This window comes from Hyperoodon ampullatus, assembly GCF_949752795.1.
Source record: "Hyperoodon ampullatus genome assembly, chromosome: 15".
Lineage (NCBI taxonomy): Eukaryota > Metazoa > Chordata > Mammalia > Artiodactyla > Ziphiidae > Hyperoodon > Hyperoodon ampullatus.
Window position 1 is genome coordinate 50,015,019 of NC_136928.1, and position 25,843 is coordinate 50,040,861.

Consider the following 25,843-nt stretch of genomic DNA (forward strand, 5'->3'; position numbering starts at 1 on the left):
AATGCTTATGATAACGTAAGCACAAGTGGGAAAAAACAAGGGCACAAAACTATATTAGGATTACAATTATGTTTTTAAAAAGACAATCAAACTTAAGAGTGCACTATAGAAAATTATTTTATTTATATGCAGTTCAAAAACAGGCAAAACTAATTAATCTATGATGTTAGGATAGTAATTACTCTTGAAGTAAAGAGAGGTAGCAACTATCAGGATAATTGAGGGGAGTTTCTGGGATGCTAGTTATGTTGTTTCTTGACTTGTGTGTTATTACCAATGTGTTCACTTTGTGAAAATCCATCAAACTGCACATTTAGGATTTGTGCTCTTGTGCACAGTATACTTCATTTAAGTTTTAAAACTTGTATCTAAAACAAAAGATAAAAATAAAACCTACTCCGGGCTTCCCTAGTGGCACAGTGGTTGAGAGTCCACCTGCCGATGCAGGGGACACAGGTTTGTGCCCCAGTCCAGGAAGATCCCACATGCCGCGGAGCGGCTGGGCCCGTGAGCCATGGCCGCTGAGCCTGCACGTCCGGAGCCTGTGCTCCGCAACGGGAGAGGCCACAACAGTGAGAGGCCCGCGTACCGCAAAAAAAAAAATAATAGTAAAATAAAACCTACTCCAATGCTAATTATATTAGGACAGCAGCATTATATAACTTTTATTTCCTCAATTTTAAAGATTTTCTGAAATACATTTAGGCTGCCTTAAATCCTTTCTAGAATAATAAAGCATAAGTGCTTCCTATGTGCCAGACCTTGTTCAAAGTACTTTATACACATTAGATCATCTAATCCTCAGAAAATCATCAAATCCTCATAATAACCCTAAGAAGTAGGTGTGTTATTACTGTCATTTTAAAAGGGAAGAAACTGCCACACAGAGGTTGAATAACACCCAATATAACACAGCTCCTAAGTGGTAGAGCCTTAACATGAACCAAGGTCATCTGGCTCCCAAGCTCATGCTGAGACATTATCCATACCACCTCCGTAATAAAATTTTACTTTTTCATAGTGGAGGAAAAAAAAAATAATTAAGAAAATAAGTTATTTAATCAATCTAAATCATTACTACTATATTACTTTATTAGCTTTCTGTGAAGTTAGATGCTGAAATATAGGTGCAAAATTGCATGTTACAATAAGGGGTATAATCATATGGAGTGACTGGAAGTTACTCAGAGCTTACAAAAGTATATACTAGTAATATACCTCTCTTCTATTCTGTTCTTGTCCATGAGAGGCTGCTTAATCCACTGGTTAACCAGTCTTTGTCCTTGAGGGGTTTTGCATTTATTCAGCAATGCAGCCAGAGATTGAGAGCCAGTAGTATCTTCAACGGAACCCTAGTGAACAAAAAATAAAATAGAAAAATGGCACGCTCATTAGTGAAAACTTTACTATGCCATGAATAATGATTAAGTAATTTGGGGAACAAGAACACTTAACACTGGGAATTCTCTGGCAGTCCAGTGGTTAGGACTCTGTGCCCACACTGCCGAGGGCCTGGGTTCAATCCTTGGTCGGAGAACTAAAATCCCACAAGCCACGCAGCCAAAAAAAATTTAAAAATAACCATCCCCTACACTCCCCAAACTTGTAAAAACAAACAAACAAAAAACACTTAACATTCTTCAAATATTAAACAGAAATGTACACAAAGGTTCCTCATCCGAAAATCAAACTTTCAACCTGTTAATCTGATTTTCTGCTGTATATTTTTCCCCAAACCAAAACCACCAAATTACTGCAGTTCTAGACATAAAACTTCTTAGAATGTAATTTTTTAAAAACTGCTATTAATACACAAAATTATTCATAAAACCAGGACAAATACTTTTTATATAGCTTGCAATTAGAAAAATACAGTAATTCAAAACTATCTATTTTAAGTATAATATTTCAAAATATTTAAGCTCCTTAGTAAGAGTCTTTTTTATATATATATATATACACACACACACAGAGAGAGAGAGAGAGAGAGAGAGAGAAACATTTTTAACCACTCAATATTTTTAACCCATGTATTTTTTTTTTACCTGGAAAAGGTTAAGGGCTCTGACTGCTGCAATATCCAATTTCATGTACTGGCTAAAGTCAAAAGTAGTCAGTTCAAACTGTCCAAAGTTTGAATCATCTGATAAGAGTTCTAGAAACTTGATTACTGCACACAATGAAGAAACTGCAACCTAAGATTAAGAATTTAAAATAAGAGATGACTATCACTAGAATTCCAGAGATTTTTTAAAAAAAACAAATGGCAAGATGAAAATAATTTCAAACACTATCATTTTCCCTGTTCTTTCCCAATCCAAACCAAGAAAATCAGACAAAGTTTAAATAAACCTAAGACTAAAAAACGATTTTCAGAAAGTGAAAATTTACTGTAACAGCAACATTATTTATAATAGCCAAAAGTAGAAATTATGCAAATGTCCACCAAGAGTAAAATGGATACAGCCTGGCATGTTCACATTGTGGAATACTACACACAACAACAGATATAAGCACAAACAATCCACAACAACATGCGACAATATAGATAAATCTCACAAACATGATACTGAACAAAAGAAATCAAACACAAGAGCATGAACTGTATGAGTCCATTTATATAAACCTCAAAAATAGACCAAACTAATCCATACTGTCAGAGGTAAGAAGCAGGGTTACCCTTGGTGGAGGTAACAACTGGAAGAAAACAAAAAGGGTCTTTACGATCCTGCTACTCTTCTGTTTCATGGGTGCTGGTCATGTGGGTACTTATAATTTATGAAAATTTAGTTATACACTTATGATATACGCACTTTCCTATATGTGTATTTAAATAAAAAGTTTAAATAAACTGCCTATATTACTACTATAACATAAAATAAAGAGGCTAAGGACATCAAACTGATAGCCCAATGACAAGTTCTACTTATACTCGATACCAGATTCATTGTGAATGTGCATATATTTCCTAATTGATAACACAGTCATCTATCTGCCTCTGCCAAACTCTAACAAATATATAAGGTTGTCACAAGAATCTCCTGCTACGTCACAAGGCACAGATGATAACACCTTTTAGTAGCTCTAAAAGCTTCTTCCCATTTTCAACGCTGAAGTAAGTTTCTCTAATACAGATCTGCCTTGACTTATGATGGGGTTACATCCCAATAAACGCATCATAAATGTAAAATGCATTTAATACACCTAACCTACTGAACATTGTAGCTTAGCCTCACCTACCTTAAATGTGCTCAGAGCATTACATTAGCCTATAGTTGGGCAAAATCATCTAACACAAAGCCTACTTTATAATAAAGTTGAATAACTCAAAATTTATTGAATACTGTGCTGAAAGTGAAAAAGAGAATGGTTCTATGGGTACAGCATGGTTGTAAGTGTATCGGCCATTTAACCCTTGTGATTGCGTGGCTGATTGGGAGCTGCTACACGCTGCCCTGCCCAACATCACAAGAGAATTGCACTGAGTATTGTTAGCCCAGGAAAAGGTCAAAATGCGAAGTATAGTTTCTTCTGAATGCATATCACTTTCGCACCATTGTAAAGTAAAAAAAAATTGTAAGTTGAACCACCATAAGTCAGGGAACGTCTATATTGGGATTATTGCTCATACACAACTGCTTCTGATTCTGTCACACAAGAAAAGTAAAACAGGTAAACTTAGTTTATAAGGATCAAACTATTATGTGATAAGCAATCACTGCAAGATCATGATAGTAATAATAGTCTCTGTTTACTGTAGTTTGAAATCAATTTTCAAAATTATAAGCTAGAGCTTGCTCTTATTTAAATATACAATTCTTCATTTTACTTATCAGTGATCCACAAATAACCTGTCAAGAGTTTCTAATATTTTACCATAAAAATACATCCCTCAAACCATACTTGCCTCAAAGATTTGAAAAACTGAAGATAAACTTCAACCACTGAAAAATCCCATAAAAAGTTACATTGTTTGCATATTCATTTCTACACTGAACATACATAACCAGTGCCAATTTTTGAATTGTTTAAATGTAACATTTATTATGCAACTATTATGCACTGTATATACTTTCACCCTTATTACTTCCTAATCTCCACAACGATCCTTTAAGACAGATAGTGAAACTGAAGTAATTTATTAAAACCCCCACAGCTCGTACATTATAAAACTTTGATAGGTCTTTTTCCCCCTAAACAACTAAGCTACCTCACCTACTTCGGTGACAGTAATCAGGCTCTTTCAGGTGAAACCAATAAAACAATAAACTCTTCCTTACCCCAAGGATATATATTGTGTAAATATAATGAAATTATATTTAAGGTTATGTTTAAATTTTTCTAGTCAGTCCTTGAGTTTTTCACAAGATTCTTCATAGATTAAAATAAGCTTAAATATCAGTGATCCAGTTTAGGCTTTGAGATATAGATGACAGAAGTAGCCTTCTAAAAAGTCACTATTTAATGATAAATTCACATTTGTAATCCACATACCTGACTCTCCATTTCTGGCAACACAGCACTATTCATCTGTTCTCCCTTTTTGCCTTTCAACAACCGGTTGAGGTCCTGATAAATATCTTTTGTGGAAAAGTCAGCTCTTTTTCTTTCTGTGATCAGAATTCCTCCTCTCTGAATAACCTATTTTACAAGAAATATTTTAAATTACTAGGAGAAAAGGAACAAGAAAAGCAATAAGGAAAGCTGTATCACTGACAAATATAAAGTGACAACAGATTAACAAATTATTAACCCACATTAAATTTTTATACAACATGCAAGAAGACATTGGTAATATATGTATTAACATGTATTTTTAAAATCTGTAAATCAAATTTTCATGGAAATTTAAAATTAGGCTCACATAAAGCTTTCAAAAAATAGTCTCAATAGTAAAAACTCTTAACAGAATAATACTTGTGGAAAGTTCCCTAAATACTATTTATACTAAAAATGCCCATCACAGATATGCTAACTCTCAAGTAGTTCTTATTGTATTTGAGGCTCATGAGAAGAAAAGAATCCTTGGGGGGAATACAACATCCCTTAAATATCTAAATAATAAACCATATATCTATACAAATAGCAAAATCGAACTTTGTTAAAATAAAAGAATCAGTAAAATAATAAGAGGCTAGGGCTTCCCTGGTGGCACAATGGTTAAGAATCCACTTGCCAATGCAGGGGACACGGGCTCGAGCCCTGGTCCGGGAGGATCCCACGTGCCATGGAGCAACTAAGCCCGTGCGCCACAACTGCTGAGCTTGCGCTCTGGAGCCTGCGAGCCACAACTACTGAGGCTGCATACCACAACTACCAAAGCCTGTGTGCCTAGAGCCCGTGCTTCACAGCAAGAGAAGCCACCGCGATGAGAAGCCAGCGCACCGCAATGAAGACCCAACGCAGTCAAAAATTAATTAAAATAATAATAATAATAGGCTAAAGTTCCACTTGAACTATTAAAAATTAATCCTGAAGAACTACAACTTATTTGATATATCCAGGCTAAATACAGTCATAGTTTTTTTTCTTTAATGGCCCTAAATCACCTCTTCCCCACCCTGCACCCCCCAACTGTGAAAGCACTCCTTTTATCAATTGCGATCCCTTTAAAATGGCACTGAGTTACTCTTTTGGAAGGCGGGGGGAGGGGGGATGATCTGAGGTAGAACAAGTCTTAAGAAACAGCTCCTTCTGAAGTCCTAATAAAGATACAAAGTTTCTATCAAAGACAAACATCAAGACATTCCTCAAAGCCCTGTTGTGATTAGATTTAAAAGGTTTTGACTTAAAATTTTTTTTCCTTAAGTAAAACAGTATTATGTTAATTTAGAGCCATTCCTAGCCTTGGATTCTCCTCTATCTCTACATTCCATTTCCTTACCTGCCTCAGTTTTCCCATGTCTCCAGCAGTCTCTCCTCCTGGTAAAACACATTCCTTTGGTCCAATCTGAATCAGGAGAGCCTCCAGATTGGAGAACTGATCATTATCGGGAAACTCACACAGTCCTAGCTTCCTCTGTATGGAGTCAACATACCCAACTCCAACCTGTCTTTGGCCATCAACTGTAGACATTTTAACACCCACAACACCAATGGAAGCTGACATATCGTTGTTACCAAAGAGAATGTCTTCAAACTGAGAAAGATTACCTGGAGAAGCCTAAGCAAAAATAAAGAAAAATTTTAAGAAACTGTTGAATGTACTTTAAAACTTTACTAACCAACAGAAATTACCCAACCTAGATGAATTTTATTAATTAAACGTTTTCTTACCAAAATAAATTACTTATAACCATATAGTCCAATTAATATTACCACATTTTCTATAAAGTATCCTCCCTACTTTTCCAATTAATTTCAGAACACTTGGGCACATCTAAAAGTAATAGTATCAAAAGCGATTTTCAGTTTGAAATTTGGCATCTAAGTTTACACTCACTCACACAATCATTGAGGTACCCAAAGTGATAACCCTTCTCAATGGTATACCTAAATTTCTACACTCTGCCAAACTACCTATTGGTTGCACATAATCAGAATTTTCACTGAGTAGTTATACCACATAGAAAAACAGTATCATTAGCTTAAATATTAACCTTGGATAGACATCTCTCTATATCAATGTATTTATTTGTAAAATGCAGAGATTCTTCTAGATCAATGATTTCCAAATAAAGGGTCTTTGACCAATTTTGTTTGTTTGTTTGTTTTTGGCTGTGCCGGGTCTTAGTTGCAGCACGCGGGATCTCTGTTGCCACATTCAGGATCTTTGTTGCGGCATACAGGATCTTTAGTTGAGGCATGTGGGATCTTTTAGTTGCGGCATGCGGGATCTTTAGTTGTGGCAGGTGGGATCTAGTTACCTGACCAGGGATCGAACCCGGGCCCCCTGCATCGAGAGTGCGGCATCTTAACTACTGGACCACCAGAGAAGTCCCTGACCTATTTTCAAAATTTCAAAAAGATTAGAAATCTCTTTAAGACTGTACAAGGTAAGTAAAGGGTCAAGTTTCTTTGCTTTTGGCTCCACCTGTGTCAAGCTGGTGGGTAACAGTACTTCAACATGATCAGAAGCTAACAGGTTGCTGTTAACGTGAGGCATTTCTGGGGCAACTGATGGACCACGGTATGAAACATGAGATAGTCAGAAATAGTCCAAATGCACACAGTGACAAGCCAAATTTAAGCAACAAGTAGCCATCAATAGTTCTCAAATGTCTTTAGCATCATAATCATGATAATCATTTATCTTTTCCCAATATGGTTCTGAATATCCTGTAACTATATATGGATTATTGATTAAAATCTGGATCAAAAATGAAATGGAGGAAGTTCCCTGGCGGTCTAGCAGTCAAGACTTCGCACTTCCACCGCAGGGGGCTTGGGTTCAATCCCTGCGACCAAAAAAAAAAAAAAAAAAGAAATGGAAAGCTAGTATTACCTGATACCCAAATTTAAAAAGCACTGATTCAATCACAAATGTGAACATATTTTCACATACATGCTTTGGATTTACACGCACAGGTTATGCACACCTTAAAAAAACTCTCAAAAGTAAACTAGAAGCTAGCTTATCAAGTAAGATCCCGCAAGCCGCACAACAAGGCCAAAAATTAAATTAAAAAAAAAAGTCAATTATAGAGGTCAACTATCCCAAATATCACTAATACTTTACAATAGAATCAATAAGCTAAAAATTAAAAGATAAATCAGTTTTAGCAGTTTTAGATCTGAACTTCTTAAAATAAATATCAGGATGAAGATACTATCTTTTAACCTGACAAAGATACATATTTGAAGATTTTTTTCCCCCTGATCTAAAAGGTAGGGGTTAAAAACAATGCATCTCAAAGGATTCTGATGACACGAAGGAGTGAGGTGTGATGGGCTGATAATCCAGTTAATCAGCTGAACTCACGATCCCACATTTTGGTGTTGTTACTAACTGAGCTCTGTGAAGAATGAGATAGAAAAACATCACTTTGCGGTACCCCTCAATTTTCTATTAAAATCTTTCAAAATGTAGGATAAAACTATAAGTCCCACTTTTCTCAGTAAAGTAGCAACGAAAATTCCAAGGAAATTCCATAATAAAGAATGATAAATGCTCTCAGATATAATCTTCAGTAAATGTCGACATTTACAAAGGCGGGGGGTGGTGACAGCAGGCAGTATGGAAGGAATATTGAAGAATATTCTATTTGGGGCAGCACCAACATCAAATGTTGAAATGTTGTATTAAACCTCACAAAAAAACTTTCACAGGGCTTTCACGTCAGAAAACATCTTAAAAACCTTCTAATTTTACTGTTTATAAAGAAACAGATACAGGAGAAGGCTGGGAAATTTGCCAAGGTCATGCAGAGGGACAGAGGAGAAATGAGATCAGCCAAATACAAGCCCAGAACACTGTCCCGCCTTACCACACATTTATTCCCTTTCAAGGATAAATCTCACCTCCCCAACATTTTAACCATTATCCAATATTTATGTGAAGGTATTGTGTGTGAACAAACAGAAACATGATTTTACAGACTAAAAATAAAGATAGTCCTTAAATAAAACAAAATAGTACCCCCATCTCCATGAAGGCATTAGAAGCACGTCAATAAGCCCTTCTAGGCACACCTAGGAATATGATCAGCATTAAACAAAGTTCCACACTTCTAAAAAATTAGTCTAATGAAAGAGAAAGGAACATACAAATATCCAAACATATTAAAAACGTGTATAAACAGATATTTGGGATATGTAAATTTGTGTGATATTACTTCAAAAACAGTAAAATCAAATCTTCTTTAATGCTGGTATTCAACTTTATTTAAAGGCTATTTATTATTTAGGTTTTAGGGACAGTGACAAAGCTCAGAGTATTCATACTCATAATAAGGATTTACTGAATTTCTGAATTGCTATTAAACTGTGATTTTAAAACCCACATGCTAAAGAATATTAAAGTTTCTCACAGCATTTTACTATCACAACCTGGCTAAAATATTAAACCAACACAGAATTCTCTCATGTTTTTATTTTGTCCACTCTTAAAAACACAACTAAATTTAAAAGGAAGATAATTACCTTAAATGCCAAATACCAATCATTCTCCTTGGAGGCCTTATTTCCAGCTCTATTCTTATAAACTTCAACTCTGTACTGACGAACTAGAAGAAGATCTTTTACAAAAGACTCAAAATTCATTTTACTAAGCACAACACTCTCCAGAGTCTTTGCTCCTAAAGAAAAATATTAAAAATACATGTTACGGATTTGAGGATTTGAAGTCATAAGTGTTGAAGACCTAACACAAAGCCTCCCCCCAATCTATGTTGTTTTCCCAGTAATTCATTCACTCAATAAACTATTTATCAAGCACCTATTACATGTCCTAGAGACTTTAGTAGATGAAGGGTATACAATGGTGGATAGGAGACTTGCATTTCACCACTGTCCCCTACACATCCAGTTCACCACCCAAGTGTTATCACTTTATAGAATATATTTCCAAACATAGTCTAGGCACACACAAGCAAATATAAGGCATTGCTTTTCTCCTTTTTTTTTTTTTTTGCGATATGCGGGCCTCTCACTGTTGTGGCCTCTCCCGCTGCGGAGCACAGGCTCCGGACACGCAGGCCCAGCGGCCATGGCTCACGGGCCCAGCCGCTCCGCGGCATGTGGGATCTTCCCAGACCGGGGCACAAACCCGTGTCCCCTGCATTGGCAGGCGGACTCTCAACCACTGCGCCACCAGGGAAGCCCGCTTTTTGCCTCTTTTACATAAATAACTGCACACTATACACACTGTACTGTATCTTTTTTTTAACTTTGATATAGTATTTTGGAGATTGTTCCATCAGTACATAATTAGCTTCTTTCTGTTTACAGCTGCAAACGTTCCAATGAACCTAAGGAATTTCTATAATTTAGCCTTTTCCTGATGGACCTACGGGTTGTTTCCAATCTTTGTTATTACAACAGTGTTGCATGAATAACCTTGTATGTGCTTCACTCTCCAAACATCTGAGTGTATCTGTGAGATAAAGTCCTAAAACTGGATTTTATCAAAGGATGATATGTGTGATTTTTATATATATTGCAGACTATCTCCCTTGGTTGGCTGTACCAATTAACACTACCACCCGTAAAGTATGAGTGCATCTATTTCCCCTATCCAGTCAACCGAGTTTTCGAACTTCCTGGCCTTCATCTTACATCACTGGTTCTCAACGGGGGACGATCTTGCTCCCTTAGCGGACAACTGTCAATGCCTGGGGGGGCATTTAGGTTGTTACAACTGGGGAAAGGGAATAATAACAGAATCTAGTAGGAAGAGGCAGGGATGTTGTTAAATGTGCACAGGATAGCCCCTCACAGTAACACATTAATTCTTCGGTCCAAAATATCAATAGTGCCAAGGCTAAAAAATTGTCTTAGATGGAATATAGTGTTTCACCTTAGTTTTGATTTGTAAATAACAATTTCTTTACAAAATAAATAAAATCACCCACATCATCAAATGGCATTAAAATTCAATTTTCATATAATATAGGTAATACAAATTATTCACTTAAAGGTAATTCAGATTATACTTGTAGATTATTCTGACAATTCTGGATCTTATGAAAGATTTAACCTAAATTTAACAGTAGATCATATCAAGTACAAATATCAAATACAAATAAGCATAAAGATTAATTAAATGACATAATACAATTGTTTTGTACAGCAAAACACAGCTGATACTTTCAATATCAGTTCACTAGTTATAAGTAGTAGACAAGAATCCACGCTGCCTGTGTGCCACAACTACTAAGCCTGCACTCTAGGGCCCGTGCACCACAACTACTGAGCCCATGTGCTGCAACTACTGAAGCCTGCACGCCTAGAGCCCGTGCTCCACAACAAGATAAGCCACCACAATGAGAAGCCCACGCACCGCAACAAAGAGTAGCCCCCCTTCGCCGCAACTAGAGAAAGCTGGTGCGCAGCAACGAAGACCCAATGCAGACAAAAAAAAAAAAAAAAAAAAAAGAATCCCTCTGCTGTCACAGACACCCTGAAAACTGGCTCAAATCTTGCCTCTTTAAAGTTATTCCCTAGAACATTCCTTAAGATCTAACCTAGGACTGGCAAAAAATATCTACAGGGACCAGGCAGGATCTAATAAGCAGAGAAAGCCAAAGGAAGAACAACACAACTGACAGATGAAAAATGACTTCAAATGGTGGGAACTGTGGCAAAACAAGGAAAGCACATCAGGGTAAAGAAAAAATCTAGACTCAGTAGGTCAGAGGGAGCAGCCACTCAACTCCAACCCAATGCTAATTTGCCCAGAGTTTCCAACTGTGCAGAATTTTCAAAAGAAGCTCAAAATCTGAATTTTTTCATGAAACTACCCAATCTTTAAAATATAGGCAATTAATTCAAACTTTTAAGAAAACACTATTTAGGCCACCAGTTTTCAACTCGGCAAGTTCAACACAGCCACATTTTACAGACTTGAATATACTGCTGTTTTTTACCTTGCATTTGGAAAGCTGCGTGAAAATTATGTTTACTGTGAACGTTACTCATTCAGCAAAGCCTGTACTAACATTCTCAGAGGCATAAGCGGGATCTAAGACCTATCCAGGCTGCAACAGACTCATATCTCCCAATTAAGACTCCCTCAGAACCAGAACCTCAGTGGAATGGTAGGCCCCATTTAAATTATTTCCTGTTTTTGCCTAGCACATAGGGTGAGCAACTCATCCCATTTTGCCCAAGACTCCCCAAGTTTTAGTACTGAAAGTCCAGCATCCCAGGAGACGCCCCCCTCCCCGCCGGTCAGTCTCAAGCAAACCAGAATGATTGAACACACTATCAGCTTATCCAGCTGAATTCTACATAAGTAACATTACTCATATGACAAAATATTATCATTAAAAAAAATTTGCTCACAGAAAGCACTAAACCAGAGTTAATACAAAATTAGAGATGAATTTCTCCCAGAGACACTTATAAATGCCACTGTAAGTATCAGTCAGCAACTTCCAGTAAATACAGCAATGAATTTCAAAACAGTGTTATATCATCCTTTAATTTAGAAGACAAAATAACACTGGTCTGGCACCTAATTCAGAAACAGGTCTTAAAAATCATCAGCCCAGGGCTTCCCTGGTGGCGCAGTGGTTGACAGTCCGCCTGCTGATGCGGGGGACGCGGGTTCGTGCCCCGGTCCGGGAGGATCCCGCATGCCGCGGAGCGGCTGGGTCCGTGAGCCATGGCCGCTGGGCCTGCGCGTCCGGAGCCTGTGCTCCGCGGCGGGAGAGGCCACAGCAGTGAGAGGCCTGCGTACCGCAAAAAAAAAAAAAAAAAAAAAAAAAAATCATCAGCCCAACAGGATGTACCAGCATAGCTGTCTGGCCAGCACTGGGTTTTTAAAGCATTTGAATTTGAATGCTTAGCACACGTGAACAAGCACTCTCAGATCCACAAGCCCCACCACTCCCTATTACTTATACCTGACTATTTGCACATCAATGTTATCTGCCAGGCCAAGGGCAGAGGGATCCAGAGCAACCCTCAGTCTTTTTCTAGACACACTCAACAGGAACACAGGAACACATTCACAACAGTGCTGATTTCCTTCTTCCTTTCTTTTTTTTTTTTTTTTTGGTCACACCACGCAGCATGCGGGATCTTTCCCCAACCAGTAATCAATCCTGTGCCCCCTGCAGTGGAAGCATGGAGTCCTAACCACTGGACTGCCAGGGAAGTCCCCAGTGCTGATTTCTTAAGAGTGGGTGGGTGAAGAGGTAAATGAGGTGATTCCCCTCCCCACCATGGCCTCCCCTACTTCCTCCATTACTAATCTCCAGATAGGTTGCCCAACCATCAAGATTATCCTCCAGGCTTCCCTGGTGGCACAGTGGTTAAGAATCCGCCTGCCAATGCAGTGGACACGGGTTCGAGCCCTGGTTCGGGAAGATCCCACATGCCACGGAGCAACTAAGCCCGTGCGCCACAACTACTGAGCCTGCTTTCTAGAGCCCGCCGAGCCACAACGACTGAAGCTCGCGCGCCTAGAGCCCGTGCTCCGCAACAAGAAAAGCCACCGCATTAGAAGCCCGTGCACCACAACGAAGAGTAGCCCCCCTGCTCGCTGCAACCAGAGAAAGTCCGCGCACAGCAACAAAGACCCAACGCAGCCAAAAATAAAAATAAATAAATTTATTAAAAAAAAAAAAAAAGGTTATCCTCCGAATATACTATTTCTCTCAAAGGAGTGTTTGTGACACACTGGATGTTCCTGGTGAAGAGCTTGGCTGTATGCTTTAAGTCTGAAAGCTGGGAAGTAAGACTGAAGGGAAACTGGAAGAGAAAGCTACCCAGCCTCCACGTGGCGCAGAAGAAAAACCTCAGGTTGATACAAGATTCTCCTCTTCAAGAATAATTTGGAGCCCCCATCTTCATTCAGCTGATAATGTGTCTGCTTACATGTGGGCACTGTGCCAGGTGCTGGGATTCAAAGGCAGAGACTGGTTAAGACAGAGTTCCTGCCCTCTAGGAGTTTTCAGTATATTGGCATAGAGTAAAATAAATGTTGTGTCTAGGGTAAGGAGAAGGTCCTAGGGCAGGGAACACGTGAGAGGGGCAGCTAACCAGGAAGCCTTAAGATGGGAGTTAAGAAAGGCTTCCAAGGGCTTCCCCAGTGGCGCAGTGGTTGAGAGTCCGCCTGACAATGCAAGGGACACGGGTTCGTGGCCCGGTCCGGGAAGATCCCACATGCCGCGGAGCGGCTGGACCCGTGAGCTATGGCCGCTGAGCCTGCGCGTCCGGAGCCTGTGCTCCGCAATGGGAGAGGCCACCGCAGTGAGAGGCCCGAGTACCGCAAAAAAAAAAAAAAAAAAAAAAGCTTCCAAGAGGAGATGCTTCTAAGCAACTTCCTTTTTTAGGGACTCAGATTCCTTATCTATAAATTGAAGCTAGGTACTAACCCACCTCACAGGGCTTTATTATAATAATGTTTTGATAATTGTTGAAAATAAGAGAAAAGTAGCTAAAAGGATATGAATAAGCCTGAATGCCAAAAGAATGAACCAAAGAGAGAAGAAATGATCAACAGAAAAGCCATCTGTGAGAAGAGGAGAGGGGATCCAGACCACAGCAAAAGGCTCATCTCTTCACGGGCACAACAGGGAAGGAGAGAACGGGTACAGACGACATTCAAAGTATTGGTTAAAGAAACAGCCCAAATATCCATCACCTAACGAATGGATTAAACAAAATATTGTATATCCATACAATGGAATATTTGGCAATAAAAAGAAATGAAGTACTGATAACACAGATGAACCTTAAAAATGTTAAGTGAAAGAAATCAGTCACAAAAGACCAATGTTATAGGCAAATCTAGAGAGAGAAAGCAGATTAGCAGTTGCCTGGGTTTGGGAGGACTCAGGGGAAACGGAAAGTCCCTGCTAATGGGTACAGGGTTTCTCAAGGCTCAAGTGAAATTTAACCTCTCTTGTAATGCCTCTTCTGATGGCTCCAGTCTTTGGCAATCCTGCCTCTGCCTCTTTGGCAACTTGTTATGGAGCATCCTCCATAGGTCTTCACCTGGAATTGGAATTACTTCTACCTTGCTCTCCACTAGGGGGAGCTCTGTGAAGGTGGGGATACTGCCTTTTGATCTAAGTACTCCCAGTGTCCACAACCCTGCCCAAGGCAGCACTCAATAAATGTCTATCTAATGAATGAAACATCTTTTGTCAGTAACCTTCCATCTGCATATGGCAGAGGCAGGACTAAAACCCACAACTCCTTACTCCTCCTATTATGTTCATTCCTAGGAGTCAGGGATAAAAGAGATTAACATAAAACTAGATGTTCAGAACATCTAACTACAAGAGAGCGAGAAGTTTGTAGCTTTCCAGGGAGAGATGATGCTAGAGAGATGGGGATGGGTTACCGAGGGCACTGAATGCCGAGTTGAGGCACAGACATACATGACTAGCTCAAGGCCACACAGCTGGTAAGTGGAGGGGCTGCGACTTGAAGCCAGGCAATCTGGCTCCAGTTCGAGGTCCTGACCACTTGGCAATACTGCCTATTAACAGTAGACACTATAGGCCCCTGCGCTGAACAGCGATATAAATCACGTTCGCCCAACAGGCAAAATCACGCTGGTGACGTAAAACCGTCTCCCCAACCCCCTTCTATTCTAAATCTCAATCCTGGACTGGCGTTTGTGATAAAGGGGTTTGGCGGCGTTTGTGATGATATCCACAGCGCCAAAGCTGGAGCGAGAAGCAGACACCCACGCGGACTGCAGCAAAATTAAATAGAACAATGTGTTAAAACGCCTCGCACGAAGCCTGGCACGTAGCGATCGCTATTAGGTCTGATCCGGGGCAGCTCCGGAGGGACAGACTCAGGGCGGAGGCAGGGCAGGGGGCGGGTGGCGCCCCACTAGGCCAGGCAGGGGCCGGAGCACGCGCAGTGCCCCCACGAGACACCAGCGTCCCCGCCCCCCGTTGTCTCCCTGCCCGATACCCTCCCACTTCCTGAGAGGAGCCAACTCCGCGGGGTCCTCCCCTGAGCCCGCGCCGTCCCCGCCCTCACCTGCCGGCCCCATGTACTTGACCACCCCCTGGGTCTTGAACACCTCCCGGGCGGCCAGCAGCGCGTCCTCCCGGTGCGCCGTATAGAAGTCGCCCCGGTCGAAGAGGCGCACCGTGGTGGTTGGCTTCTCCGGCATGCCCTGGAAGAAGCGCACGAAGCCGACCTCGGCCGCGCTCTCCAGCTGCAGCGTCTCCTTCGGCTGCACCGCCATTTCGGAATCTCTCCGCCGCCTGCCTGACGGAACTGCGCGACCCCGCACCCACTAAGCTGTTTCCCGCCTCCCCTCCCTCGCCCCCCGTGCGGCGTCCGGCCTCTGTGGAGACACCCAATCAGCATCCAGCGCTGCGTTTCTGTGGGTGGGAGTGCGTCACGACAGCCAATCATAATCGGACGCGGCCCAGCTTCCCGCGCACGCTGGTGATTCTGTCCACTGCGCATGCTTGAGCCTAGGTCGCGGGCCGCCCCGGCAGACACCCGTCCTTGAGAGAATTCAGTTCTCTGGGTCTTCTCGGTTGCACTGGTGTGGGTCCCAGGTGTATGGTTAGCTAGTTTAGGAGACCAGGTGGGAAGTTCTGGCAGGTTTTGAGTTTGTTATGTACCCGGAAGAAAGAGTGAAATCAGAAAGAAACGTGAAAACAAGGAAAAACTAGCCTTCCTCCCTATCACAGTATTTGTTTAACCTGTGCCCCTCTCTCTCCGACTGCCTCACTTTTCGTTTTTAAGCAAACTGCCTGCATCAAGGTTACACGTTTCTTCTCCACAGCCTCCGTCCTGGCCAGATTCTCGTATTGTCCACTCCTTGAATGATGCATTCATTCAAAAACAGAAGGCCTGCTATGCGCCAGACTTCTAGGATCTGAGGATCACTAGTAAAGAAGAGAAAAACCACTGCCTTTGTTGAACTTACATTCTAATGAATGGATTCAGATAATATCCTAAGTAAATTTATAATAAGTAAACTGTTAGAAGATAAGTGTTTAGATAAAAAAGATGGGGGGGTTGACTTTTTTCTTTTTTTTTTAATGTTGAGCAAAGACTTGAAGGAGGTCAGGATACGTCCTGCACAGTTACCTGCCTTACAAAAGGTATTGCACTCTCCTGTTTGCTCACCCTTCCCCCATAAAAGCAGCCCCAAACCCTGATCCAGCAGCAGAATTACCCTGGGGGCTTTTCAAAGGTGTTCCTGGGCCCCACCCACACATAATGGGTTGGAATTTCTGCAGGTGGGATCTTGGGATCTGGAAGAAAGCTCCCTGGACATTCCTGACAATCAGCTCAGTTTAGAAACCACTTAATTCAAATAGTTTCAGAAGCAGAGAAAATTTGAACCATCTGACTGCTGACTACGTCTCCCACTTCCTGTAGTGCTCCCTCCTCTCACACCAACTCTGTGATCTGGAGCAATAAACTTCCCCTTACCTTTCAATACCTGTGGCTCTAACACAGACTTGTCCCTGTGCTCTGGAATGGCCTTGCCCTGCCCTTTGTGTAGCAAACTACTGGTCATTCTTCAGTCCTCAGGCCTGAAGGATGCCCAGTCCCCCCAGGTGTAATTAGTTGAATTATCTTCTGGAGTATCATTTTGTTCATATCTCTATTATATTTGCTGCATTGTTTTAGAAATATATGTTCAGGGACTTCCCTAGTGGTGCAGTGGTTGAGAATCTGCCTGCCAATGCAGGGGACACAGGTTCGAGCCCTGGTCTGGGAAGATCCCACATGCCGAGGAGCAACTAAGCCCGTGCGCCACAGCTACTGAGCCTGCGCTCTAGAGCCCACAAGCCACAACTACTGAGCCTGCGTGCTGCAACTACTGAAGCCCGCGAGCCTAGAGCCCGTGCTCCGCAAGAGAAGCCACCGCAGTGAGAAGCCCCACGCACCGCAACAAAGAGTAGCCCCCGCTCGCTGCAACCAGAGAAAGCCCGCGTGCAGCAACGAAGACCCAACGCAGCCAAAAATAAAATAAATAAATAAAATAATTAGGGGGCTTCCCTGGTGGCGCAGTGGTTGAGAGTCCGCCTGCCAATGCAGGGGACAACGGGTTCGTGCCCCGGTCCGGGAAGATCCCACATGCCGCGGAGCGGCTGGGCCCGTGAGCCATGGCCGCTGAGCCTGCGCATCTGGAGCCTGTGCTCTGCAACGGGAGAGGCCACAACAGTGAGAGGCCCGCGTACCGCAAAAAAAAAATAATAATAATAATAATAATTAATTAATTAATTAATTTTAAAAAAAGAAATATATGTTCACCTGTCTCTCTTACTAAACACCTGGAAAGAACACAGATGAGTATTTACATTTTTTTATAGTTAATAATAATGGCTAATGTTCATCAGCATTTATTGACTTTTAAATTTTTTACATGTGCTTACTGTTTTAATTTTTGCAACTCTATTAGGAACTATTGTTATTCTTATTTTACACTGAGGAAACTGAAACTTGGAAATGTGAAGTAGTTTGCCCAAGATCCAGAGATAATAGTAAGTGATGGAGCTAGAGTTCAGTCTCCAGATTCTGTAAGTTTAACCATCTGTGCGCCAGAGGGGACCTGGCACATAATAGGTACACAGGAAATTTTTTTTTTCTTTTTTTTGCGGTACGCGGGCCTCTCACTGTTGTGGCCTCTCCCGTTGCAGAGCACAGGCTCCGGACGCGCAGGCTCAGCGGCCATGGCTCACGGGCCCAGCCGCTCCGCGGCATGTGGGATCCTCCCGGCCCGGGGCACAAACCCATGTCCCCTGCATCGGCAGGCGGACTCTCAACCACTGCGCCACCAGGGAAGCCCCCAGGAAATGTTTTTAAATGAATGAACTGTGTATCACAATAACCACTTCTATATGATAACCTGGCCTTGAGTGTCATCCATTTCTCCCCTTTCCTAATTCACATTCTAAATAGTTCAGAGGAAGGCAAAATAGTAATAATAACTACCTCCAGGTTTGATGTTAGGATCAAATGAGGTAGTAGCTTTGAAAATATTTTGTTATCTTTTGTAAAAAGCCTTTATACTATTATCATCACCTTTCCCCCCACCCAGACTGTCTTTCACTTATTCATTGAATTATTTATTTGTTTATCAATTGAGTCTATTAATTCTAAAAATAAAGAGAATACCTGGACTTGCCTGATCTATCTAGAGAGTTAGGATCTGGATGTGTACTAGAGGGCAGTTCAAGGTAATGGAATATCAAAACATAAGCTTCTCATGGCAATTTAAGAAAGACAGAGTTTACAGGGTGGAGATAGAGAGCCTGACGTGAGGCGGTTTGGTTTCATCTAGGTGAGGGCAGTGGATTTTTCTCTAGTCTTTAAAGATGAACAAGATTTTTAAAAATCCGCTTTAGATCATGAGCTATAATATTTGTACAGTTTAGATGCATAGCTCTGCTGATACAGATGGATCTCCAGAGTGTGAACCTAGTACAAGGAACATAACCATGGCTGCTTCTGGGCAGGGGGACTAAGGCCAGCAGCCCGAATGGGAGCTTTTTCTGCATGTCCTTTTTTTTTTTTTTTTTTTTTTTCTGCGGTACGCGGGCCCCTCACTGCTGTGGCCTCTCCCGCCACAGGGCACAGGCTCCGGACGCGGAGGCCCAGCGGCCATGGCTCATGGGCCCAGCCGCTCCGCGGCATGTGGGATCCTCCCGGACCGGGGCATGAACCCATGTCTCCGGCATCGGCAGGCGGACTCCCAACCACTGCGCCACCAGGGAAGCCCCTTTGTATGTCCTTTTGTTCTGAGAAAGAAAATGTGTCTCAGACCTAAGCCTTATAGTCTGATGTCATTAACTGCTCCTTTTGGGGAGTTACTACCATTTCTGGTAGACTAATGGGCATAAAGTCTAGAAATTCATCTAGAGGACTATCAGCCTTGGCAGAGGACAATGACCTTTCACCAGACTTAAAAGATAGCTAATGATTTCAGACACTCTTTACTTTGAATCCAGGCTAATAATAACAATGATCCTAACAGGCTTTTTTTCCTCCAAAATGCCAAAATGTCTTCGAGAAGAGGGACCTTTTAATTAGCCTGCTTAGAGAAAAGCTTGAAATAAAACTTTGAAATGTGCTTGTAATCAATTTGCCCAAGAGGTTTTTGTTTTGTTTTGTTGTTTGTTTGTTTTTGTTGTTTGGTGTTTTTTTGGCCATACCATGTGGCTTGCAGGATCTCAGTTCCCGGACCAGGGATTGAACCCAGGCCATGGCATTGAAAGCCTGGAATCCTAACCACTGAGCTGCCAGGGAACTTCCTAAGAGTTTTTTTTAACAATATCTTTTCTTAGGCTTCCCTGGTGGCGCAGTGGTTGAGAATCTGCCTGCCAATGCAGGGGACACGGGTTCGAGCCCTGGTCTGGGAAAATCCTACATGCCACAGAGCAACTAAGTCCGTGCACCACAGCTACTGAGCCTGCGCGTCTGGAGCCTGCGCTCTGCAACAAGAGAGGCCGCGACAGTGAGAGGCCTGCGCACCGCGATGAAGAGTGGCCCCTGCTCACTGCAACTAGAGAAAGCCCTCGCACAGAAACGAAGACCCAACACAGCCAAAAATAACTAAATAAATTCATTTAAAAATATATATATATCTTTTCTTTAAAGCCATGTGCACATATTAAATGTTTATGATAATTTTGAAAGTTATGTCAAATAGTTGTCTTATAGAAATTTTTTATATTTTCTAGTCCTACAGAGGAAACTATGAATTTCTAAAAATAACAGAAAAGAGGGATTTTGCAAAAATGGAACACATGGTACAATATGATTGATAGGGTGCAATAAAATCATTACCACCAAATGGGTTTTAATTTTCTCATATTTTCCAAATTCATAATGACTGTTACCTATTTATAATCAGAGTAAGTAAGTATTGGGCAAAAAGGCACACGTACCTAACAAAGAGGCTCTTCAAAGAAGTAATAATTAAGATTTTTAAACAAGCAAAAATAGAAAAGTGTTTAGTAAATTTTAAAGTGTTTAACTTAATCATTTTTGTTGGGTTTTTTTTGCGGTACGCGAGCCTCTCACTGTTGTGGCCTCTCCCGTTGCGGAGCACAGGCTCCAGATGTGCAAGCTCCGGACACGCAGGCTCAGTAGCCATGGCTCACGGACCCAGCTGCTCCGCGGCATGTGGGATCTTCCCAGACCAGGGCACGAACCCGTGTCCGCTGCATCGGCAGGCGGACTCTCAACCACTGCGCCACCTGGGAGGCCCAATTAATCGTTTTTTCTGTAACATCTTTATTGGAGTATAATTGCTTTACAATGGTGTGCTAGTTTCTGCTTTATAACAAAGTGAATCAGCTATACATATACATATATCCCCATATCTCCTCCCTCTTGCGTCTTAACTTAATCTTAGAAATAAATTATTGCTAGCTCAGGGAGTTCCTTGGTGGTGCAGTGGCTGAGAATCCACCTGCCAATGCAGGGGACATGGGTTCAAGCGCTGGTCTGGGAATATCCCACAAGCCGTGGAGCAACTAAGTCCGTGCGCCACAAGTACTGAGTCCGAGTGCTACAACTACTGAGCCTGCGCTCTAGAGCCCGCGAGGCACAACTACTGACCCCACGTGCCACAACTACTGAAGCCCACGCACCTAGATTCTATGCTTGGCAACAGGAGAAGCCACCGCAATGAGAAGCCCGTGCACCACAACAAAGAGCAGCCCCTGCTCGCCGCAAGGAAGACCCAATGCAGCCCAAAATAAAATAAATAAATAAATTTCTAAAAATAAATAATTGTTAGCTCAGTTTTCTATGATAATATGCCAATGAGAAATTCATATTCAACACTAATTTTGCCACCACTCTAGTTTCTAAAATTTTTGTAATTTGGTTGTATTATTCCATTATTAAAGAATGACAATAAGTAACGTGCTGTCAACCATGTCAGCAGCTGCAGTTTCAGAGAAAGGACAACTAAAAATGGCCCCTGGAGCTGAGTATTAAGACATCTTTTTCTTTTTTAAACAGCTTTATGGAGATATAATTTACATACTGCATAATTCATCCATTTAAAGTATATAACTCAATGATTTTTGGTATATTAACAGGGTTGTATAACCATCACAACAATCTAATTTTAGAACATTTTGTCACTCCAAAAAGAAACTCCATACAATTAGCAGTCACTCCCTATTTCCTTCTCCCCCTAGTTCCTGGCAACCACAGATCAACTTTCTGTCTCTATAAATTTGCCTTTTCTGGGCATTTCATGTAAATGGAATCATACAATATAGGGTGTTTAGGGACTGGATTCTTTCTCTAAACATGTTTTTAAAGTTCATTCACATCATAACATGTGTCAATACTTCACTCCTTTTTATTACCAAATAATGTATTATTGAATGGCTATACCACATTTTATCTATTCATTCATCAGTTGGTGGACGTTTGGATTGTTTCCACTTTTGGCCATCATGAATAATGCTGCTATGAACATTCATTTACAAGTTCTTATGTGGACAAATGTTTTGATTTCTCTTCGATATATACCTAGAAGTGGGACTACTATATCATACTTTTAATATATATTTAGCTACAGTCCTCATGTTAAACTATAACCCATATGTTTAACATGCTATGTTTAACATTTTGAGGAATTGTAAAACTTTTCCAAAATGCCTGCAACATTTTACATTCTCTTTAGCAATGTATAAGTGTTCCAGCTTTTCCACATCCTCACCCACACTTGTTGCTGTCTGTCTTTTTGATTCTAGCCATCTTAGTGGGTATGAATGGTATCTTATTGTGGTTTCGATTTTCATTTCCCTAATGACTAATGATATTGAGTATCTTTTCATGTGCTCTGTATGTTCTTCTGAGAAAATATTCGCAAATTATATATCTGACAAAGGACTCGTATTCAGAATCTATAAAGACATCTTACATCTCAATAATAGAAAGATAAATAACCCAGTTTAAAAGTGGGCAAATGATCTGAAGAAGTCATTGGTTTTTGAGAAAGCTCTTTGGTTGGTTGATGTGGGCAACAGAAGCTCTATGGATTGAAAATTTCATTCTGAAAACAAAATGTGCTAGTTCTATTTAAGAAGTTTGTTAAGAACGGAAAAGAGATAGAAATGGCAGCTTGTTAGGGAAGCAAGGTCAGTGGGAATTTTTAGAGGGGTTGGGGAGCCATGTTTTAGGATGATGGGAAATAACTGAAATTATGTTGTATCTACAGAAAGGGTTGTGTTTATTGAGGAGGGAAAACTTTTTCTCTACTCTCTTAAGTTCAGTTACTGGTAGTATGTGAATTAAACTAATAAAAGACAGATTAATGGGGGAAAAGGCACAATTTTTATTAATATATACATGCACAGGAGTTCACAGAAAAGTAAATATCAAAGAATCAGTTAGACTCAGGGTCTCATATATCCTCTTAACAAAGGAAAGAGGGTTTGGGCTTCCAGAGATGACAATTGTGGGGAAGTAACCAGGAAATATATGGGAGAACTAACGGAAGATAAGGGCTGTTGCAGTAAGGTCTAGTTATGCAAACTCATCTCAGTGTCAACTCTCTCTCTCTGGTGATGGGTTGGTGGGGGCGGGGGCGGGGGAACACCTTCACAAAGGGAAATTTCTGCCCTGATTTTAGGCCGATAAGGGGAGGGCAGAGAACTCTTTCTGCATCTGTTGATTCTCAATTGCCTTTAGCTCAAAAAAATCCTTATGCCAAAGTGGCATATTTGGGGGTAGCATATCCTGATCCCCTTCATGTTGAAAGAAGTAGAAAGAGCTGAGACTAAAGTGTTAAGAAAGGCTTCATGAAAGGGAATCTTAAGCTGGGCCTTGACTAAGTAGAGGATATTCCAGATGTAAGAAAGAACATAAGAATATAACCTTTAACACACCATTGTAAAGCAATTATACTCTAATAAAGATGTTAAAAAAAAAGAATATAAACTTTAAAAATTGTAAATCACTATGTTGTACACCTGAAACTTATATAACATTGTACATCAACTATACCTCAATTAAAAAAAAGAAAAGAAAGAACATAAACAAAGACATGGTCAAGCCCAAGCAAAATATAAAAGGACTGGGGAACAGGAACATTTGAAGAATGGGAAGGAAAATCTTGAATGCAGCAAAGTTGGATATATTGAAGTATAATGGGAAATAAGGTAGATTGTGACCATTTTTGTTGTTCTGGGAATAATACACAGGAAGGATTGAGAGCGAAGAGGAAGGAAGCCAGAAATTACATCTAGGCAAGTGGTAAAGTTTTGGAGCAGGGTATTGGCAGTGGAGACAAAGGAGGAACCAAGAGAGGCCAGGCAGAGTGACCATAGCTAGAGGGCTGGGATCCCACCCGTGGAACACGCCTGTGGCTGCCATTGGTCTCACCCCATCGCTGCCCTTGAGAGTTTTCTCAACTGTTCTTTGTTTTCATCACAAGATTCCAAGTCCTAGGTGGAGGTGCCTGTGCCCTGATGCTCAGAGCAGAGGGAGGATAACCACCCTTAAATTTCTGCAGAGGGAGTTGGAGAACTGGCTCCCAATACCACACACAGGATTCTCCCCAAATGGAAGAGGAGATGGATGCTGGGCAGCCAAAAGGGGAAACGGCACCCAGTGCAGGGCCAGACTGGCAGGGGGAAGGGGCAGAAAAGTGCTAGGATCAACTTTAGGCAAATAATTCTGGGAGCAATGTGGGATTTGGTTTAGAAAGGGAATAGACTGGTGATGAAGAGATCAGTGAAAATGTGTAAGAGAGGCAAATTAGAGGCAGATTTATTCCTGAGGGAGAATCTCAGGGCCTGATGACTAAAAGAATGGAGAAGTTAAGAGAGAAAAAAGAACTTGGGACTTGGTACCTGGTTACAATGCCATTAACTGATTCTGAGAATATAAGAGTTCACTAGGTTTTTGGAGGAAGATGATGAGGTCATTAAAGGCTAGTTAAGTGAAACATAGTTTAGGGTAGAACTCAGGGTGAATTACAAGAATGGAGATGGTATTTCTGTTATCATCAGGACTTGGATGGTAACTAAAGCAAGGGAAGGGAATGATGAAATCCTCCCAGAAGAAAAAGGAAAAAATAGAAGAAAGGATAAATCCTGGGAACATCAGTATTTCAGAGTCAGCAGAAGAGAAAACAAAACAGAGGAGAGTAATGCCAGTGAAGCCAAAGAAGAAAATCTGTAGGCAACATACTGGGGTAGGATATGGGGCAGTCATTGTGGTGATAAGCTGTGGAGAGATCAAACGATTCAATACTGGGGAAATTGGCAATTAGCTGGTCAGTGTTGACTTTTGGCAGGAGTAGCTTCAGAAGAGGTAGAACAGAAACTAGAGGGCACTGGGTTGAAGAGTTACTGATTTAATTACCTCTTAGCTCCAAATTCACCCTTAGTGCATGCTCTGAAGCTTTGTCGGTAGAGGGCGCTGAAGAGACACTGCAAGAAGAAAGGGTATTGTTTCCCCTGTGGCACCTGCTGCTTCCCCAGTGCCCAGCTCCTGCAGCACCCAGGGCTTCTGCAGCCCTGGACAGCAGATGGCAGCTTCCTGGAACACCAAAACTGCTACACCCAGCTATAAAAGGCAGCTTTATACAGTGCCGTAGGTGTCGGCCAGGACACCTCCCTATGAGGAGCTATCCCTCAGCACCCTAAAGCAGGCGTCAGCAAACTTTTTCTGTAAAGGACCAGAGTAATAGTTAGGCTTTGCATTCCACTGGCCCGGTCTGTTACAATTACTCAACTGCCCTTGTAGTGCAAATCAGCCACACACAACACATAAACAAATGAGTGTAGCTGTGCTCCAATAAAATTTTATGGACACAGATTTTTATTCCATGTAATGTTCACATATCATGAAATGTTCTTTAAATTTTTTCAACCATTTAAAATGCAAAAACCATCCGTAACTCCCAGACTGTTTAAAAACAGGTGGTAGACCAGGCTGCAGGCTACAGTTTTATGACTCCTGCCCTTGAGAGCAAATTTTTCCAGCAAGTTCCACAAGAGAAATTTTCAAAAAGTTCTGCCAGTGCAGCACCACAGCAACTTCTCTGCTCTTTATCAGGCCACAATGCCCTCTCCCACAAGGTCTGGATTCCAGCCCAGGGTGTGGGGCTTGGCAGAAGTAGAGGGCCTCTTCTCTGGGTGCTGTCTCAGCCCTGGGGTGGTGGCTGCTCCTTGTATCTGCTATTCTGTCTTTAAAGTTCTCATTACTTTCTACTACTAATTTTTGTTGCTGTGTGACAAATTACCACAAATTTAGCATCTTAAAA

General features: G+C 41.3%; 1 protein-coding gene across 2 annotated transcripts in view; it reads right to left on the reverse strand.

The window, feature by feature from the left end:
• Positions 1-15,823, reverse strand: part of MSH2 (mutS homolog 2) — a gene marked incomplete at both ends in the record, with an annotated part of 74,771 nt that extends 58,948 nt beyond the window's left edge. The window contains 6 exons of one of the 2 annotated variants that reach the window (XM_079721353.1): positions 1,219-1,352; positions 2,046-2,195; positions 4,495-4,641; positions 5,885-6,163; positions 9,082-9,236; positions 15,610-15,823. In XM_079721353.1, coding sequence (XP_079577479.1) covers positions 1,219-1,352; positions 2,046-2,195; positions 4,495-4,641; positions 5,885-6,163; positions 9,082-9,236; positions 15,610-15,820 — 1,076 coding nt within the window. The remainder of the gene's footprint in view (positions 1-1,218; positions 1,353-2,045; positions 2,196-4,494; positions 4,642-5,884; positions 6,164-9,081; positions 9,237-15,609) is intronic. The other variant, XM_079721352.1, reaches the window with a different exon arrangement.
• Between the last annotated feature and the right edge of the window lie 10,020 nt (positions 15,824-25,843).